Source organism: Penicillium soppii (genome assembly GCF_028829465.1).
Source record: "Penicillium soppii strain IBT 18220 chromosome Unknown utg000005l, whole genome shotgun sequence".
NCBI lineage: Eukaryota > Fungi > Ascomycota > Eurotiomycetes > Eurotiales > Aspergillaceae > Penicillium > Penicillium soppii.
Genome location: NW_026643235.1, coordinates 138,676 through 151,584, shown reverse-complemented (window position 1 = coordinate 151,584; position 12,909 = coordinate 138,676). Strand labels below are relative to the sequence as shown.

Below are 12,909 nucleotides of genomic sequence, written 5' to 3'. Positions count from 1 at the left end.
TGTATTTCTTTCACTCTCTTTTCCTGATAATAAATTTGATACATTTTTGTCCGTGTTTAATTATGCACTACACGTATACAACGTACATTCAGTTGACACACATAGATCAACGCTGCACCTCAATCATAGATTGCAGCCGCTTCAATAGTCACACATTCCGATCCAAGGGTGATCCTTACGAGAAAAAAAAAGGTCTCCCTACCAGCCCAGTTGGCTTCATCCCTGGACTTGACAGACGCAAGGGATATAAACACTGGAAAAGACAGATAGCATCTCCTTGCAGGATTTAATTGGTCTTTGACTTCCGCAGTCGAGTATTCTACAGCGTATTCTTTTGGATCTATCATCTTTGCATTGTCTATTTGCGTCATGTACGGCCTCAAACAGTTGTCGATTCTGAGCTTGATGCTTCTTTCTGCATCCGCAACCAAGAGCGTCAAACGAACTATTGTGCGTATTTCACTCTTGTTTCTGTCAGAAATTGCTAACAAGACCACCCAGGTTGGCATTGAAACAGCTGAAAAGAGTCGTGGTGTTGATGTACCATTGAATGATTGCCATCCGATTGAAGAAGAGTCAGTTCATTTTCCAACCACGTCTCACCTGAAACTAATAAGCCCCAGGGATGTTCTCACTGTCTCGCTGAGAAAACCTTGCCGTCTTTTCACGTAAGTGGTATTGCTCTGGGATATTCATCCTCGCACTAAACAAAGAACAGTGGACCCGAATGTACCGGTCATAACACGCTCTTGGGCCCTGGTGACCACTCTTCAAAAGAACCGATACCCGTGGTGGAGTCGATATTCTGTCAGTCGTCATTCTGAGGGATAGTGGTGATAGCGGCGGAGGACTTGAATCCTGCAGACATATGCTCTAGCTTGAATTGGTATATAGTATCCAAATTGAGCTCTTCATTGCCGATGATTACAATATTTATGTGTCGCTTCAACCTTCATACAAGCATTGTCTATCGAAATTTCGGCAATTGTACGCCATAAAGAGGTGCAGGGAATCATAATGTCTCATCATAGCGAAGCCTCCTGTTCATCCACCACCAAGACCTTGATACTACCATTCCGGGTATCAGCGCATAAATGAAGTGCGTCCTGTACCTTTTCCAGAGGGAATACATGGGACACAAGCTTTTTCAAATCCAAAACCCCGCCACTCAGGCAAGAAATTGCTGGTGGCCAGGTATCACGATAGCGATTGATGAATCGGAGATCGATCTAGCAGAGTCAGTATCATAATTCTGAAACCATACCAAGACACGAACCTCAGCAAGAGAAAGATGCATGAAAGGTAGATTGTTCATGATCGTTTTCCCAACGCCAATCACCATAACGGTACCTCCTCGTCGGGCAGTGTACGCTGCGGTACACACACTGCTTTCCACACCAGTACACTCGAGTACAGTCTCGGGTGCGACATATTCGAAAGCCCCAAAGAGAGCACGAATAGCCTCTGCATTTTCCTGGGAATCCTTGGTACGATCCACCTGGTAGGTCACACACGAAGGGACGAACTCCTTCGCAAACGCCAATCGTGTGGGCTCCAAATCGGTGATCACAATCGGATGGGCCCCTGAGGCGCGGGCTGCGGCCAAAGCAATCAGTCCAATGGGACCCGCGCCAAATACAACTACACCCCGACCCAGCGAGAGCCCAGCCGACTTGACACCGTGCATCACTACGGAGAGTGGTTCGAGAAGCGCACCTTCGGCGAAGCTCACATTGTCTGGCAGCTTGTGCAGCCACTTCGCAGGGTGGTTCTTGTATCGCTGAATGGTACCTTCATAAGGGTAAACACCGGCAAACTGAACATCCTCGCACAAGTTGTACCGGCCATCGTCGCAGAGGAAGCAATGTTCGCAGGGCACGCCGGGTTCGACAGCAACTCTATCACCTAAATAAGATATTAGCACAAGACAGATCTAGCTCAGTAACTCATTGAACATACCGGGCTTCAAATGATTCACTCCATCACCACACTGCAAGATTACACCGGAAGCCTCATGGCCTATAATGCAGTCACCTTCAAAGACTAAAGCTCCAATTCGTCCAGTCTTCCAGAAGTGAATATCAGATCCGCAGATTCCGGTGGCCTTGATATGAACTAATGCCTCACCTGGTCGAGGGGCATAAACAGGCGCATCAACTGATTTGAGATGATGATCTGCAGTTACTTGTAACGAGGGATTGGGGTGTGAGACTTTGAGAAGAGTGCGGTCGCTCACTAGCGACTTTGTCGGAGTGATCTGGCTAGTTTGGTCCACAAGTACTGAAGGAGTCATTTTTGTTTCTGTGCATCTTGCATAAAAGTGGGCAATCATTCATTCTTAAGGCAGTTCGACCAAATAGCACCTGATTTAGTAGGTGGTGGCTCTAGATACCCGTTCGGGAGTGAATGTGGAGCTGTCAATTTTGTCCCGTGGGGGGTTCCCCGGCTTTCGGTTTCTTCACTTTTCTTTTTGGATCACCTGCCCTAGAAACTCAAACTATGCATGACGAAGGGAGGATGCATGTTTGTTTGACTTCTTCCGATATTCCCAAATTGCCGTTTGGAGTCTCTCTTGTAGAACGGAGCTATTCTAAACCAAGGAAGAATTTGTTCGTTGTACACAACCAGATGGGGAAATTTCCGAAAGAAAGAACCAGTAGTAAATTTGGTATTTGGTCACCGGATCAAAACCAGTCTGAGGTTATTTCAAAGTACATTGAAATAGAACTTCGAACTAGATCGGTGAAAAAGTGCGGATGTTTAGAGCAATACTAGCGGGGATTGGACTATAACCCGATTGGGAAATATTAAGCATCACCACTCGCATTTATTTGAGGAAAGCTTTCCTACAGATTTTGACTTGAATCATTATTCATTTTGTATATTTTCAAAACATGACTGTTCAAACTCAAAGCAACGGCGCCAATGGCATCCACAATTCTGCCTTGCCTCTGGTTCAAACTTTATCAAAGGAACATGATCTAGTACTGAGGACCTTTCGATTGCTGATTGCAGACCTTTGCCAGCAATTTAATGGTGGACATCCTGGGTATGGTTGCGGGAGATATTTGATATATGCATAGAAGCTGACTTCATTCTAGCGGTGCCATTGGTATGGCTGCAATTGGTGTCTCGCTATGGAAATACGTGATGCGCTATGCTCCTCACACCCCAAGCTTCTTTAACCGGGATCGCTTTGTTCTATCAAATGGTTGGTCTTGATATAGACACACATCGGCTTCCTACATTGTGTACTAATTTATGTCCAAGGTCACACTTGCCTTTTCCAATATTCTTTCCTGCATCTTACTGGCTACAAGGCCATGACCTTTGAACAACTCAAGTCATACCATTCGGATCGTGTTGATGCGCTGTGCCCTGGACACCCGGAGATTGAGCATGAAGGTATTGAGGTCACGACTGGCCCTTTGGGTCAGGGTATCGCAAATGCCGTGGGACTCGCCATGGCGACCAAGAACCTCGCCGCTACTTATAATCGCCCTGGATTTGATGTGGTAAACAATCACACCTGGTGTATGATTGGTGATGCGTGTTTGCAGGAGGGTGTTGGACTCGAGGCAATCTCGTTGGCTGGACATTTCCGGTTAAATAACCTCACCGTCATTTATGACAACAACCAGATTACTTGCGACGGATCTGTCGATCTCACCAATACCGAGGATGTGAATGCAAAGATGCGCGCGAGTGGATGGGATGTGATTGAGGTGTCTGATGGATGTTTCGACATTGAGGGTATTGTTCGTGCTTTGGAACAAGGTCGAGCATCGAAGGAGAAGCCTACATTTATCAATATCAAGACTGTTATCGGTCTCCACAGCAGTGTGGCTGGAACTGCGGTTGCCCACGGTGCTGCCTTTGGTGCTAAGAGCATAGTTGACATGAAGACCGCGTACGGGTTCAACCCGGAAGAGCACTTTGTCATTGGCGAATCTGTGCGCCAGTTCTTCCAAGGACTCCCTGAGCGTGGAGAGCAGTGGGTTCAGGAGTGGAACCAGTTGGTGAGCGACTACACTGCCGAGCACCCTGAGTTGGGAGCCAACTTCCAGGCTCGCGTTCGCGGAGAGCTTCCAGCGAATTGGCATGAACATATTCCATCCAACTTTCCCGAGAAGCCTACCGCTACACGTGCCGCATCCGGTTTGGTGTTCAATCCAATTGCTAAAAATGTGAACTCCTTTATGGTCGGCACTGCAGACCTATCGCCATCCGTCAACATGATATGGCCTGGGAAAGTCGATTTCCAACATGTAAGTGGAACAAGTTCACGTTCAGGTTACTTTCATTGCTAACCAAAAATCCCAGCCCAGCCTTCGTACAACTTGCGGCATCAATGGCAACTATTCTGGTCGCTATATTCACTATGGCGTTCGTGAACATGCCATGGCTGCCATCTCCAACGGCTTGGCTGCTTACTCCCCTAATACAATCATTCCAGTTACCTCGACCTTCTTTATGTTCTACCTATACGCTGCTCCCGCCGTTCGAATCGGTGCGCTACAACATCTCCAGATTATCCACGTCGCCACGCATGACTCGATTGGCATGGGTGAGGATGGGCCGACCCACCAGCCGATTGAGCTGGCCAACTTGTATCGTGCAATGCCAAATCTCCTGTACATCCGCCCGGGTGACAATGAAGAGACAGCGGGTGCATGGATTGCTGCAATCGGCGCTAAGAACACGCCAACCATCATTTCTACCTCTCGCCAGACTCTGCCCCAGATTGCTCAAACACGTCGGGATGGCGTGACACTTGGCGCATATGTTCTGCTGGAAGCCGAATCAGCTACTGTGACTCTCATTGGTGTTGGCGCTGAACTATCTTTTGCATTGGAAGTTGCCGATCAACTGAAGACACAGAAAGGCGTTACTGCACGTGTCGTTAGCTTCCCATGTCAGCGCCTGTTTGAGAAGCAGTCATTGAAGTACAAGCGTGACACACTGCAACGACACCGTGGCATACCAGCTGTTGTAATTGAGCCTTATGCCCCCAACGGCTGGGAGCGATATGCAGATGCAGGCATCTGCGTGACGCGATTCGGTCACAGTCTTCCGGGCAAGGCGGCGTATAGGTTCTTTGGATATGAGACTGCTACGTTGACTAGCAAGGTGGCTAGCTACTTGGAGAAGCTCCAGGAAGACGAGTTCCTTCGCGGCGAATTTGTCGAATTGTGAAGATGTTTTATGTTTGTGGAATTTGCCGGAATTTAAGAATATAGATTGGGATGGATGTGGCTTTCGATGTATATGTCAGACTTGCACATATTACTCAAATTTGCATTTTTACCAGCTTTAATATTCTGATAATTTACATTTAAATCTGTAATACGAACATTTAAATCATCTTCACTAACTGTATGATTACAGAAATGGTCAAAGTTGAGTGCTCGTAATTCTCAGAATACAATAGCTTACTCACTATAGACATGTATTTTATCTGAGGAATAATGAGAATTTCCTAATTCGGTAGCGCTACACACCGTTCGCTTATAGTTACTTCTTTGGTGGCTGACGAGGCGGAAAAATGGTGGAATCGGGGATAACTATTCTGAGGAATTGGTACCTGAATATTGGGGCATAGGCTCGTATATGTGTGTGCAGGCGCCATCAGTATGTAAATAAGTTCATTTACAACTAGCATTCGCCTTCTATTATCGTCAAGTAGTCTAGAACATCTCTGAAATCAAATCATCAAACCTGGTGGAACCGCATTGACCCTTGCTGGTCTTGTCCAGATGCATTGGGAACGGTTGTGCCTACACGGGACTCTGTCTCTGTCTTTTCTTTTCCATTTTGAATGCCTTTTTTTGTGCCTTTTGCTCTTTCTTTTCAGCTCGACTCTGCTTTGGAAAGCTTGAATAAGGCCCTTTGAGAATCATCCCGGGGTGAATAATGTTGAGAGCAATTAATGCTAAAAACATGGGGGCTGCGTCGAAAACATATTCATATACCTCATGGGTGAGAACAGGATTGGTCGTAGATGTGCCTTGTGCATATTGAGCCATGCGGAATATGATTCGGATCTAAAATGCTTTGTTAGAATACCGGAGGTCTTGTGAGGCACTTGGCACCCACAGTGATCATGCCCAAAGTGAAGTAGATCGTATAAAAGAGCCACCGCCAGGGGAAGCGTCCCCGTTGAAGCTGTTCCATGCCAGTCTGTCCCATCTCTTCCATTTGAATTATTGTTCGATGCAGGTGGATTGCTAGGCCTAGAAAGCAGAGAATGAAGAATTCTTGCATTCCAATACCACCCATGTAGATATGCAGGCCAAGTAGTACGGTCTTGGTTTCCGCGTCGTTAGCGTCGTTATTGGTTGTGAGTGCGGCACCAGCAAGCTGGACCAGAAATGCGATGATATCGAGAGTAACAAAAATAATACCATAGCGACGCGCAGAGATGCCGGCTAGTCTGCGTTCGGGTAGAAAGAAATATATCATGCGCCCTAAAGTCATGTAGAGGAAAGCGTTGATCCCTGTGGGTGAGTGATGTTAGATAAAAGGTCGAGTTATTAGATAAGAGAAAAGGAACCTCACTCACAGATAGGGGCTAGAAGGAAAAATATGACATAAAAAGTATCATATATTTCGCTGTTCTGATGGCGTGTTTGAAGAGCTCGAAAAATGAACGCTAGCAGCTCCCAAACAGCACCCATAATAAGTACCCAAGCATATCTCTATCCATTCTATCAGCTCAATTGTGTTTACTGGGAAACGGTAGGGTAAAGAGGTGACCTTTTTGTATATAATGGCTTGGATTATATGGACCAGGGCAACCAATCCATAGAGAACACAGAGGAAGATGGCGGCTTCAAACGATGGAATATAGTATAGTATAGCATCACATGACTCCGGTGGCAGGTAACCGTTTTTTCCAGGGGCAATAGTAATGCAGGTTGCAGAAGGCGTGGAAGAGGCTGCTGATGCTGAGATCGTCGTAGTAGATGCCATAATCGAAAAAATCTGTGAAGCCGTAAAGTTAATTGAAACGAAGCTCTACCTGAGTGAATAGAGAAGTGACTCTATATTGTATTTAAATACAATTCACTTGACTTCTAGATGCTTTGTTCTATTTTTGATACCGATCGTGTACTTCCACGGGTGCGTTCCGGATCTTAAACGAACAACCCAATCAGATCGACGGGGTGAATGCCTCAACCACGAAGTCAAGACTAAGGGTAGCCAAGGCTGGGGGCCAACATTGATCAGTGCTTATTATTGATTTGAGCCCAGCCTCGAATCATAGTTAAATGTCAGCCTAATCCACACCGAGGCATTCGATTGAATTATTGGTCGGTTCGTCTATTTGAGGTAGGCTCCTGTTTTTACATGTTATTTTTTATCGCACTCAAAGTATCAGCCTTTTACCCAAGCAAGTTTAGTTTATTTTATTCATATCATATAGCGAGTCAGTCTCTTGCACTCTTTTTCATGATGAACTCGAAGTCAGCGATTTTTTTTTTGATTCTAGCTGTTGAGTTAGTGGGTGACCTACCGCTGCTCTTGACATTAGAGTGCGACCGTGTCAACCTCATATGAATCTCCCCGCTGACTTGAACACTCTATTTAACTCAGAACATAACTCACTAGAGGACCGAATTCTTTCGTTGTTGTGACCTTGGTAAATGGCCAAGCTGATCGATGAAGCGCACTAGGGATAGATATGACTAGAAGATAGATTGTTGCAGTCATGAGACTGAACCTCTATGCTGAGAGAATAAAAAAATGAACAAAGATCTCACCTGCCTTGTCGGTTCAAGCCGAACATTCAAATAATGGATCATATGCACGTAAAAAAATAAGAAAAAAGACTTCTCTATAAGCAAATAGGCGGTGATAAAACGGTGTCTCTTCTAAAAATTTCAACATTTTCATCTCAAACAAGGGCGAGACTAACTTTTGGCCAAGAAAAATCCCGGACCGGCTCAAATGCAACCGATGTCCCTGTAAATTATGCAGATGTAAAAAGAATCCCCTCAAGATGATTTTGAAATCAGCAGAATAGACCACGAGGCACGAGGACATACTATCTATCAAACTACAGCGACTCCTATCTTGCCCCACGTTGTTATTTGACCAAGGGCATAGTAGATAGTATATCAGATGGCCATGAGAATCAAAGAAAAGAACATCTGATTCTCCAAAAAATCATGGTCCGGAGACAAGGGGGTTGAGTCGGCCAATAATAGTGAGTTTATGGCCCATGCGTCGACGCGGGGGATTCAGGGCTGTTGACGATCGACGCTACCCGAAGCGTGGCTTACCACGCAGAATTGTGTCATGCGGCACATGCGATGGAAGGGGGATTTTAGAGGATGTTGAGGGAGACTATACAATATTGTAGTCAAAAATGAAACTTATAAGACCTGTAAGTTCGTTAGATATAGATTTTTCCCTTCCCAAATTCAATTTTGCATTCTCATCATGGCGCGTTCTATACTCTTTCTAGCCCTAAGTTTGGGCGCCGCTGCCCTTCCCGCCTCGTCTGGTATGAACAACATCAAAAATATTGTTGTTTTGGTGCAAGAAAATTTGTCTTTTGACCACTTTGCTGGCGGTCTTGATTATGATTCTAGCATTGATGGCCCGCAGAATCCCCAATTTTGTAACCCAGCCGATGTTTCCCTTCCTGATTCGGTTCAGGTCTGCGCAAACCCTATCGCGAAGAACATCGCATCGGACGACCCCAATCACAGTATTTCGGGTGGCAATATGCAAGTCTTTGGCACTTACCACCCCGCCTCTGGAGCCAAGTCTTCCATGGACGGTTTCATCAGTGAACAGCGCGCCTCATATCCAAAGGACGACCTGAATCGTGCAGCCGAGGCGATCAACTATTTCACCCCAGACCACATTCCAGTCTTCAACTCCATCGCACAAAACTTTGTGCTATTTGACCGATGGTTCGCTGCTGTCCCGGGCCCTACAAACCCCAACCGTGCTTACTTGACATCTGGAACATCCCATGGTCATGGTAAAAATGACGACGACTTCATGACATCCGCACTACCACAAAAATCCATCTTCGAGCAGCTGTCAGAGAAGGGCATCACTTGGAAGAACTATGAGAATTCGACTAAATCGGATCCCGCGTTCTTGCCCGATGCTTTATTCTATGACTGGACTGCAAAGAATGGCAAAGATAATGTTGTGCCGATTTCTCAGTTCTATACTGATGCCGAGGCTGGCGAGTTGCCACAATTCACTTGGATCAACCCCGAATGTTGCTCCTATATGTCGATGCACCCTCCTTCCCCAATCAATATGGGTGAGAATTTTGTGAAGGGGATCTACGAGGCTGTGCGCAGCTCCCCACAGTGGAACGAGACACTCTTCATTTTGACTTGGGATGAGCATGGTGGTTTCGCGGATCATGTTTCGCCTCCCACCGATGTTCCTGCGGGTGACAGTCTGACTTACACTGAGACTGCTGGGGATGGTCAGGATTACACTTTCCATTTTGATCGCTTGGGCATTCGGGTTCCAACAGTCTTGATCTCTCCGTGGGTGTCGAAGGGTTTGGTACAACACAAGCCCAGTGACGACAACGAGTTCACCCACACTTCCATCCTCAAGTTCGTGTCCGAACTCTGGGGATTGGATAGTCTCTCCCCCCGCGTGGAATGGTCACCTTCCTTCGGGAATTTGATCACCAACAGTTTCCGAAGTGATACTCCAGAGAAGTTGCCGGACGCGGCAGACTTCTGAATCTCATTATTGCATAAATCTTGTCGATAGTCACAAGTCAGATAGTTAGTTCAACTCAATAATAATGATACGTTGAAGTTGCAGCCGGAGATAATAAATTCAATAAACCAATGGTGGAGCATTCAACTCGATGTTATACATGATATTAGGGAATAATAATAATAGAATTGTAGGTAGCCTCAAAGGGTTTATCCTGATCCCAACCCTTCATCTGCGCCAAAAGCCAAATAATCCCCGTGAGTGGCGTTCTGTGGAGCGCGATCGGCGAGTGATGGCTGAGTTTTGGGTATTCACGTGGTCAATGTCATAAGGGTTGGCATCGTACGCAGTTTCGGTACGCTCCAAAGATGAGCGGGAAGAGATTGATGTAGCATCGTCAGCAGACCCCGGTACTTCGGGAGCGTTCGATCCATTTGATGAAACTTCATCCAGTTTGTCATTTGTACCCTCATGTGCCTTGGCTTTCTGGGCCAAGCTGCGCATGAAACTATCCGCTTCAGCAGCATACCTGCATTTGCGGCGGATGGTTGGGCCGTAGTGGTAAAAGATGAATGGGAATGGCGCACAAGCAAGAGACAAGAAAGCTGGAACACAAGATGCCCAGTGGATTCCTAGATTTTGGTACATGTAGGTTGTAAAAAGCGGAAACCCGGCACCAAAGCAAGATCGAATGATCGAGTTGGCTGCAAGCACGGACGCAGCATAGATTGTGTACGAGTCAATGAGATAGTTCATGATCCCAAGGAAAACAAATACCATGCCAAACCCAAAGGGAGCTGTTGCTAGAACACTCACTATCCAAGGGATAGATTGAGAGTTTGTCCATGCGAACCAAAACAGCCCGACCGGGATAGCAAGGCCGCCCCACATAGTAGGTGGGAGACGGGCTTCGGGGGGTGCAAATCCGTTGTGGGCTTTGTGAATTCTCACATACCGCTTATTGTCGTACATGTTTAGGCCGACGGCTATCATCATTCCAATCATGACTGCAAGGAATGGAAGACTTCCGACACCCTCGCCCCAGCCACGAATGTCCTGGAAGATGATTGGGAACGCATCAAAGAGCATATAGAGGGTACCGTAAACAATAGCCATATATAATGAGAGCAGCAAAACAATAGGCTCTGAAAATAGCAGAATCCACGGGCGCCCTAGCGCCGCAGTAAATGCATCTCGAGCTGATAGGCGACCGCGCTCTATCTCGAATTTGCTGCGGTAAACACGTCCAGTGAGCGCAGAAAGTCGGTCCGCCCGTTTATTGAGCAGCAGAGGAGCATATGTTTCGGGGATTAAAAGACCCTGGACGATCCAGATCAGGCCTGTAAAGACAGCTAAGAATACCTGAACCCACCGCCAGCCCAGGTATCCATCAGATGTAGCATATTGACCCAAGAATCCACCAATAACAGGCCCCAATGTTGGACCCAAGAAGGGTGCTCCAGCAAAAAGACTAGTTGCTAGCCCTCGCTGGTCCGCAGTGAAGATATCCGCGATAACTCCACCGGCGTTGGTGAGAGGCGAGGAACCGAAGGAACCGGCGAAGAAGCGTAGAATGATCAAGGTCCATATGTTTTGAGAGCCAACTGCGCCAGCGCAGAATGCGGATAGTGAAAGGAAGGTGATCAAAAATACGATCTGGCGACCAATGAGTTCGCAGAGAGGTGCCCAAAGCAGTGGACCAACCGCGAATCCAAGCACGAACAAGGATACACCGAGAGTGGCCACTTCTTCACTCACGGCAAATTCCTTGAGAACCTCACCAATGCTACCAGCGTAGGCCGATGAGGCAAGCGACACAGAGAATGTGGCGAAGGCGACGATAACGGTGTATACCCATTTGAGGCGCGTATCAAACTCCATCGGGTTACGTGGGTCATTGCGAATCCATTCGACAACGAAAGGATCTTCCTCGGTCCCTGAACCAACGTAAGGGTAGTCGATAATCTCAGAGGTGACGACCCCTTGGTCAGTCAAGATGCGCCAGTAGGGAATCCGGTGCGCGCGCGGCGCTTCGACGGGATCTGTGGTTGTCATGGTTCAAAGACGAATGAAGAGCAAAGCGAGCAGCACATTGTGTTTTCACGCACATGGGCGATAGGATGCTTTTCAGTTTATAAACAAGAAAAAAAGCAAGTATCGGAATTACCACTTGGAAATAGATAGTTGTATTGAGTGGAGTGACTGTTGCCGCGGTTCCGAATCCACTCAGTCTTCGGTTATGCACTCGGCAAGCCGATTAAGAATTGTAGCTCTCGTTGATTTGCTGCTGCGGGCCGCGGTTGATAAGTGGAGTTTTGTCTAGTGTGTATATTTGTATTGAAGATACTGTCAATTTAGGCACAGACGCCTGCTTGGTATAATAATAATACACACGGATCACATACCAGTTCTAAATCTCTGGAGTTGGTCCGGATTAAATTCTTTTAAGACCATATAAGTGGATTCGGGAACTTCATTTTAGTAAATAGTTGCGTAAATTTGGCATTATTGTAAGCAGATCTCGGCATTTGGCTGTGTGGACTGCCGGGTTTGACACCCAGAGCACATTGCATGATGATAGTAGAACGCTTCACAGAAATGCAACATAGGGAAAATGATAACTAAATGGAAGATCTGACTACTGTACAATTCCCTGATTGAATGTCATCGTGAGGGGTTACTCAAGCACGTGTACGGGGTCTTGTTCTCTCATACATCAAATCTCAAACTCTAGCCACTTTTAACACGGCCAACTTGTATCCAAATTTATATTAACCATTTGGATATTAGTCTCGATATATTTCTAAGCTTTCATTATTTATTATTAGGTGAAATGAGATGATGAACACTGATTTATTATACAGTTCTTGGGCTTTGCTGGATACATATGCGACGTATTAGCCTCTGGCATATCTGCAAATTCTTTTTCCGTTGTTTTGAAATGAAGAAGTTGAAAGACGATCTCTCAAATAAATTCTCTAAATAAAGCTTCGTAGCCCCAGGTATTTGCTAACCTTGGAAATTCGGCGTCGCCTTAAAATTGACCAGGGCCGGCCTCGGAACACTTGAGGGCCACGTATACCAAAGTGCAGTCTGTTGATGCATATATATTCACGCCACTGACACTTTCAATCTCGGTTGAAGAGATGTGGAGCATTAGGAATGTGGCACCCCCGGATGATACTTAATGGCGCCCGGAAA

General features: G+C 46.3%; 6 protein-coding genes across 6 annotated transcripts; 3 read left to right on the top strand and 3 right to left on the bottom strand.

Annotated features, from left to right (window-relative positions):
- Positions 1-369: 369 nt before the first annotated feature.
- Positions 370-831, top strand: N7529_005476 (uncharacterized protein; the record flags this gene model as incomplete). The annotated part of the gene is made up of 2 exons (XM_057241003.1): positions 370-668; positions 714-831. 2 exons carry the CDS (start codon positions 370-372, stop codon positions 829-831), a joined length of 417 nt encoding a protein of 138 aa, XP_057096362.1.
- A 194-nt stretch (positions 832-1,025) lies between these two features.
- On the bottom strand, positions 1,026-2,293 carry N7529_005475 (NAD(P)-dependent alcohol dehydrogenase; the record flags this gene model as incomplete). Its single annotated transcript, XM_057241002.1, has 3 exons — positions 1,026-1,229; positions 1,277-1,905; positions 1,960-2,293. The coding sequence occupies 3 exons, from the start codon at positions 2,291-2,293 to the stop codon at positions 1,026-1,028; spliced, it is 1,167 nt and encodes a 388-aa protein (XP_057096361.1).
- Positions 2,294-2,894: 601 nt separating this feature from the next.
- N7529_005474 (transketolase family protein) lies at positions 2,895-5,196 on the top strand (the record flags this gene model as incomplete). The annotated part of the gene is made up of 4 exons (XM_057241001.1): positions 2,895-3,049; positions 3,102-3,211; positions 3,271-4,268; positions 4,324-5,196. 4 exons carry the CDS (start codon positions 2,895-2,897, stop codon positions 5,194-5,196), a joined length of 2,136 nt encoding a protein of 711 aa, XP_057096360.1.
- Positions 5,197-5,777: 581 nt separating this feature from the next.
- N7529_005473 (RTA1 domain-containing protein) lies at positions 5,778-6,972 on the bottom strand (the record flags this gene model as incomplete). The annotated part of the gene is made up of 4 exons (XM_057241000.1): positions 5,778-6,044; positions 6,097-6,497; positions 6,563-6,698; positions 6,757-6,972. The coding sequence occupies 4 exons, from the start codon at positions 6,970-6,972 to the stop codon at positions 5,778-5,780; spliced, it is 1,020 nt and encodes a 339-aa protein (XP_057096359.1).
- A 1,473-nt stretch (positions 6,973-8,445) lies between these two features.
- N7529_005472 (putative phosphatidylglycerol specific phospholipase) lies at positions 8,446-9,729 on the top strand (the record flags this gene model as incomplete). The annotated part of the gene is made up of 1 exon (XM_057240999.1): positions 8,446-9,729. One exon carries the CDS (start codon positions 8,446-8,448, stop codon positions 9,727-9,729), a length of 1,284 nt encoding a protein of 427 aa, XP_057096358.1.
- Positions 9,730-9,936: 207 nt separating this feature from the next.
- On the bottom strand, positions 9,937-11,763 carry N7529_005471 (MFS transporter; the record flags this gene model as incomplete). Its single annotated transcript, XM_057240998.1, has 1 exon — positions 9,937-11,763. One exon carries the CDS (start codon positions 11,761-11,763, stop codon positions 9,937-9,939), a length of 1,827 nt encoding a protein of 608 aa, XP_057096357.1.
- Between the last annotated feature and the right edge of the window lie 1,146 nt (positions 11,764-12,909).